The sequence below is a fragment of the Glycine max genome, chromosome 13, assembly GCF_000004515.6.
Source record: "Glycine max cultivar Williams 82 chromosome 13, Glycine_max_v4.0, whole genome shotgun sequence".
NCBI lineage: Eukaryota > Viridiplantae > Streptophyta > Magnoliopsida > Fabales > Fabaceae > Glycine > Glycine max.
In genome coordinates this window covers 9,290,683-9,297,831 of record NC_038249.2, presented here as the reverse complement: position 1 = coordinate 9,297,831, position 7,149 = coordinate 9,290,683, and the positions used below count along the sequence as shown (strand labels likewise).

Genomic DNA, 7,149 nt, shown 5'->3' with positions numbered 1-7,149 from the left:
GCTTTAAAATTTCTAATGTGACAGTATCTACTCAATATATGAGACTCAAACAAAAATACACAACCATTAAGTTAATCCTCACAAAAAATGAGATCTAACTTAATTTTGTCAGTACCTAATGTTGTCACAATAGAAATTTCACAACAATATATTATGTTTGTTACTATGTTTGTTCTAATTTATTATTGCTTTCCTATTTTTATTATAATGTTATGGCTTTGAATGTTGTCAGTGTTCTACTCATTATGTGACAAATAACTATTTATCCACGTGATTTTTAAAATTTCTTCTCTACCTCTGCACAACCAAATCAGTCCAATTATCCGCTCTTCCATGCCTCTCTTTCTTCTCCACCCTTATTTGAGCGCAAACAAACTGAGCCTTAACGTGGGATTCTCTCACTCTCTTTCACACAAGAGATACAATATAGTATTTCCTATGAGATTCACTCTTATTCAAATACTATATTTTTATATTATCATAAAGAAGTAAAGAGTTGATACCGACATCCATATATTTTGTCCACGCTTTCAGGATTTACTCAACACTATTTTTTCCTCTCACTGTTTTCTCACAACTACTCAGAATTTTTGCTTTGGTTCGATGCTTTCCTTCACCTCCTATGCCTTCTATTTATAGAAGAAGAAATTAGTGTAAATTTTTTCCAAACTTTTCAACAAAAGCATGCACCGTAAAACATTTTTCAAAATTTATCTGGACCCTAGCTACACATCTAAATGGGGCTAGTAATTTAATGCACTGTAGACTTTGGCTCATCCCTGCACTAATATCATTTTAAAATATATGATTCTTTTCGATAATAGATAAATAATATATATATATATATATATATATATATATATATATATATATATATATTTATAATAAAACTTTTATTGAATATATTTTGATTCTTTAAAAGAGAATAATTTCTTGAAAAGGAGGATTATAAGATAATTTGGCTTCATTGTTTACTCTTATTTCTATTATCTCCATATTTCATAATAAGAACTAAAATTGAGAGAATACTCAAATGTTCCACTTAAGCTCATTTACAATTTAGTATGTAATAATCAATTATTTATTAATTAGTCTTTAATAAATTAGATATATCTCATGAGAATTAAATCTTACACATATAACCTATGGGTCCATGTTAGAATTTGTCATGTAAACAACATTAATATTAAAATTGTAAAACTTGAGTTTATTTATTTAATTAAACAAACAAACTTCATCAAGCATTTAACAAATCAAATTTAAATAATTCCCGAATAACTTAGTTCATTTACCTTTATAGTTGTAAACCCAATTATATTTAAGTTCAATTTCTAAGAATAAAAAAAAAATCTCAACTTCGATCCTCTAGCGTTTTACTAAATTATACTGACACATGCATAATTTGTTTTCCTTTTTTAAAAAAGAAGGAAACGGGTGGAAATCATGCCACTTTTCTCCAAGTTTCTTTCAAGCTCTTCATGGTGTGCAACTGAGCATACTTTGAATATATAAAAAAAATGCCTGCAATGTATACACTCAGAATCAGAGGAGATTAATATTCTCATTCCTGTAAATGATTAAGCATTTGAAGTGCTGTGTATACAAGAGGACGAAATTTGTCATATAGAATTTTTATGACATCTATTTTATGCTAGCCATGGAGAAGAACACTAGCTCCATCAGCACATCTCCATCTGCATCATCTTCCAAGTTCCAACTATGCATCTAACAGGAAATGGTCCTTGCATCATTGAGAGACATGAATTTCCTTGGCCTGTGCATCCAATAATTGGATTGTCAACATGAATTTACTTTGTTCAACTCTGGAAAACTTCTTGAGGTATTGAAGGAGGGATGCACTTCTTGGCCACACATTTGTACTGTTCGCAAGTGAAGTATGAGGAGGAAGTAAGCAAACTGATAAAAAGGAAAAAACAAATCATAGCAATTTTGTTTGTACTTAGAAAAATTACCTTATGCTGACTGTATTTATCTCTGATTGCAGGTAAATTAGAATCATGGCTGCTGCAACAAAGACGATGGAGATCTTTTACACATGCACACAAGTCCGAAGGCCGGTAGAGCGTGTAATGCTGCAATGTGGAATTCTGTAGCAGAAAACAGAAATTACTGTAAGCCATGAAGAAAATCGTACAAAAAACATCTCCTCAGGTACATGTGGTATAAAAAATGGTACTCTTGTCTCAAATATAAGGGAAAAAAACATGAAACACTAACTAAGAATAAGAAAGTTAGTTAACCACATTTAATTACATCAATTTCAATTTAAAAGTAATATATTTCTCAACTTATCCTTCATTAAAACTTGATATTAAGGATACCAAAAAATAATTGAAACTAACACATCAATTAAATGAAGGGTATTTTAGAGATAGTGACATTAAATAAGATAATGTTAGTTGAAATTTTTTTATATTTGAGACCAAGAAAAAGATGTTTTTTTTTGCTTTCTTATATTTGAGACCAGAAGGAGTATAGAAATTGTGGCTAGCAGCATACCCATGGTTTCTTTGAAGGGAAAAGTATAAATCTGGCAAGGAAAATTGCAGAGGCAGCTATTTGTGATGGAGGATAACACAGCATACTGTACTCCAAGAGAGATAATTCGGCAATAAAGTTGGTTAGACACTCCAGTTGAAGTGAAGGGATCTGAGACATGAAAAAGTAAAACCATAAAATAGGCCAATTTTTAGAAATGGAATCTACAACAATAACATTGAACCATAGTATTTTATTTACTTATGAGCAATAAGCCAATAACAATGCAAAATAACCGTGGTGCATGAGCAACATGCATAAACCATATATATACAAGAGCAGCTAGAGCAAGAAAGGTACCTCCTGGACATCATGAGCAGCCGCACGAACAAATCGTCTGAAATTATATATCACAGTAAAGAAAAAGTAAGTATTAGAACAGTGCAGCTTCAAAAGCTTTCCAAAATCATATTTATGATTGGTAACTATTTATTACCTTAAGAAACATTTAACTGTTGGGGCTGTCATTTCGAACTCAAGATAATTCAAGACAGCAGATTCCATTTGCAAAACCTGCATTAAAATGATTTTGCTGACATTTGCTCACTTCAAGTCATAGGAAGAAGGAACTTAAAACTGTAAAATTTAGCCAAAGAATTCAATGCAAACCTCTTCTTTTAAGTAAGTATTGTCAGTTATATAACGAAATTCTTCCACCTGAGGTGCACAAATCTCCTCATATTTACTGTCAACAAGAAGCAAAAACCAAATTATTGTTAATGCTAGAGCCTAGAGGGCAAGAAAAAAATAATTACGAATCCCATTGATTAGAAAACATGAGAGGGACATTATGCTTCCTTACGATGCAATCATCATGCATGAAACACCAAGAAGTTGTAACCTTTGCCTATTCATAGCATTCCCTGAAAGATACCGATCTAAGTAGTTCACTGTCAAATACAATGTTTCAGGTACAAGACGATACTCCTCAGCCACCTACAATTGAAAAGTTGAAGTTTAGCATACAGAAACGAATGTGAGTGTGATGATAATGAGCTCTAATTTGAGTAAAGACATTAGAAAGAATAATGAATTAGCCTTTACTCCTTTGTTTTTATTATAACCAGATCATCTATATATATACGTTTTTTTTAACTTTACAAATCACAAATTTCAACACTCAAAAAATGTTTACTATGAACAAATATTACCTCAACAAGCCAGTCAACCAATATAGCGCGCATGCTAACATTTATGTCCTTCTGAATTGTGTCCATGAAGTCAGTGGAAGGCCTTTTCTTTTCCTAAAATTCCAGAAATTGGAAGAACACCCAAGATAAGAATAAATATAAATTATCATTTTGATAGCAAACATTTTGCCAGTCAGTAATGATGAAAACTAGAACAATTCATTATATCCCATGTAGAAAGTAAGAAACACAAAATCATTATTTTAACTGAAAAAAGAAGTTCAACCTCGGATTCACGTAGGTGTTTGTAGATGTCACAAACATAGGTTGCACAAAGCTGCGTATCAGAGTAAATGTTATCGATATTGACAATCTTGTCCACTCTTTCTTCCAACTCAACAATTATTTCCCTACTACATACGTTTCCTGCTAACAAATAAACAAAACTACATTAGAAAGCACTGAAAAATGAAATGGTATAAGTAAAAAACATTATAATCCAAAATTTGATTGATCATACAATTAAACTTAAATAAATGTGATTCAGTGCAAAGCAAAATTGCAGCAGTGAACAACCTTCGGGCTCTGTGGTATCAGAAATGTTCAAATTGCTTATTATCTTTTTCTGAATTGAATCAACATCTGAAACATCCCTGTTATCCAGATATTCAACTTCATCCGGACTCTTGATAGAATCACATGAAGATGTTGTCTCATCCATAGAAACGAACCTTCCATCTGATTTACTAGGAGAAACATCAATGCCGCTACGAACAGGCACGGCAAATGTGGCAACTGTGGGAGCAGCATCCTTCTTTTGTGATAAAGAATTAGCCTTTGGAATAACAACGGAGCTTGAGTTAACAGATTTTAACTGGGAAGATTTGTTCCCAGAAATTGTTGATTTTGAGACGCTGGTTCTTGCAGGAGCCTCTTTCTTGGTCTTGGCAACTTTATTTGAACCTTGCACCTTGCATTACATAATTCAGCTCATTTACAACCAAAGATAAAGTAAAACCTCAACAAACAACACATAGATAAGCATCAAATTTTTCTGATAGCAATTGATCAATAATACTAAATAAAAAAGTATTGATAGAAATATTGATAGCAGTTGGAGCCTTGGAGGGAAGATGGTAATATTATAGCATCAAAAATAAAAAGAGGAAATTTCGCATCAATAACGAATTAAGCTTGTACTCAAGTTTTCAAGAAAATATCCTCAAATTTGTACCCGTTTGGTACAGAGGAAAGAAAACAAAGGGCAGGGAAAAATTTAAATTGTTTTTTTTTTTGTACTATTGAAGATAACGAGGTTAGAACTAGGACCTCGTATGCAAACTATCAAAACCTCCTAGATAAGATGACCCTAAAAGAATGAGTTGAAGATAACGAGGTTAGAACTAATGAGTTGAAATTTTTCACATTTAAGAAAAACTAAAAAAGAATGGGGAAAAGTGTTTAGGTCGATAGAACTTTTGAAATATGTGAATTGAGTCCCTCTTCACATTTAAACTTATCATCTAGTGGCATTTTTTTATCAACACAGAATTGAAAGAGGGACTAAATTCACCTACTTTTAAAAGTTAGAAGATTAAATTCATCAATTTGAAAATAAAGGACCAAAATCAAGTTTGACTGAAAGTTCAAAGATTAAAAAACACACTTTTCCCAAGAATGTTTTTTAAATTTTATAAAAATCAACTTTTCAGTCTCTTCACTTTTCCATTTTTTTTTCCTTCAAATAAAAAAATACATTCTTATCAGAGATTATCACTAGAAACATTTTCAAGTTTTCAAAAAAGCCCTGGCCACAAAACGCAAACATTCAGCTGAAAATTCACACCGATCATAGATTTCTCGGCATCAAAAGCTCCAAAACTAAACTACAAACCCTTGTTCTGAGCACAGTGAAGAAATGCAATACAAATTCAAACACGCAAAGGGTTTAAAAATAAAAACCATGCAAGCACTTATTATCCACTACTACCACCTCGCAACTTCACATTCATGAAACTTTTACAAAAACCCTTTCGCACAAAACAACAACATTCTCATTTTGCTTTTCAAGCACAAAAAGAAAAGAAAAGAAAAACATCAATCATCCATTTCATAATGCATCCTATAATTTTGATACACATTACAAGTTCAAAAAACAAATTCCATCATTATTCCGTAATCTCTGGGATTTTTCTTTTTTCTTTTGCAGAGAAATTAACAAAAAAATAAACAAGGAAACAATGATTACCAAAGAAGAAGAAGAAGAAGAATAAGGCGCGTTCCTTTGATTAGTGAGGTTGGCGAGAGGCGCTCTCTTCACAGCCAAGTTCTGAGTAGAAACCACCTTCGCCTTCCCCGACGACGACGACGACACCGACGATGGATGTCGTTTCGCTTTCGCCAAAGACGACGCCGTCGAGGAAGTAAACGACGAACGACGATTCTGCGTCGTCGACGACATTATTTCGAGTCTCCCAACTAAATTCAAACTCACAGCGAGAGTGCGTATTAATCAGAGAGATGTGTTTTTCGTTTTTGAATAAACGGAGAATCGTTTCGTTCTGTTGTTGGAAACTAGCTAATATAAACGGTCAAATTGGGTTTTTTTTTTTTTGTTCTTTTGAGGCGGGGGAACGGGTTGATTTGAAATCGCAAGAGATCTCAACCGTTGATTTCGGCTCGGTATTCGTTGGGAGCGGGTTCGGTCCCACGTGCTTCCGACCATTTCAAATTTTGGTCGCAACCGTTTTCAAACTAAACACATAGCAAGTACATAAAATAATTCTTTTGTCTGTAGAAACAGACATTCATATTGCACTATATTATTTTTATATTTATAATATTTTTTTATTATATATTGAAGTGTATATTGATTTTAATTCAGTATATTTTTTAAATATATGTTAATTTATATGAATTGTCTTATTTTTAAATTTTAGTAGTATAAAAAGAATGTCTAAGTTTAATAATTAGTGAAATAGAGAGTTATCTTAATTTTATCTGGTTTATATTTTAAAAGATTTATATTAGAAATTAACAAAAAGATTTATAATTAATGTACAATTGGTAGGAAAGAAGATGATATCAAAAGAAAAATGCAAAATAAAATAATTTAGATCTTGAATTTTCACAATTAAAAATGAATCTGAATATGTAATAAGTTATGCATTAAATTGAGAGATACTAAAATGCCTTATATTATATGTGACTTCATCTAACAACAATGGGACAATGTATTATGACATTACTTGTGTATTGAACTCTTTGCTTATTAAAAAAAATTAATGTATAAATAAAAATTCTATAAAATAACATGAAGAAGAAGAGCATAAGGTAAAAAAGAAAACTAAAAAATGAGAAAAAAAATTATTCGCCCTTGCCTTGCATCTTCTTTGTTTTCTTTTGAGAATTTTCTCTCCAATCTCTTCTAAATTAATAACCTATGCAACTTCTTTGTTCT

At 31.6% G+C, this 7,149-nt stretch overlaps 1 protein-coding gene across 2 annotated transcripts; it reads right to left on the bottom strand.

The window, feature by feature from the left end:
* Positions 1-1,531: 1,531 nt before the first annotated feature.
* LOC100776207 (cyclin-A1-1-like) lies at positions 1,532-6,478 on the bottom strand. Of its 2 annotated transcripts, none has more exon segments than NM_001255010.2 (11): positions 1,532-1,880; positions 1,974-2,108; positions 2,521-2,670; positions 2,860-2,896; positions 2,996-3,072; positions 3,169-3,244; positions 3,362-3,495; positions 3,711-3,803; positions 3,976-4,115; positions 4,266-4,659; positions 5,938-6,244. In NM_001255010.2, coding segments are annotated over 11 exon segments (1,512 nt in total). In that variant the 5' UTR covers positions 6,151-6,244; the 3' UTR covers positions 1,532-1,817.
* Between the last annotated feature and the right edge of the window lie 671 nt (positions 6,479-7,149).

Excerpts from the sequence above, each read along its gene's own strand:
- LOC100776207 (XM_014765172.3), bottom strand. The coding sequence starts at position 6,150 with ATGTCGTCGACGACGCAGAATCGTCGTTCGTCGTTTACTTCCTCGACG. Across the intron at positions 4,116-4,265 it reads TGATACCACAGAGCCCGAAG|GAAACGTATGTAGTAGGGAA; the intron begins GTTGTTCACTGC and ends ATTTGTTAGCAG. Across the intron at positions 3,245-3,361 it reads TCATGCATGATGATTGCATC|TAAATATGAGGAGATTTGTG; the intron begins GTAAGGAAGCAT and ends TCTTGTTGACAG.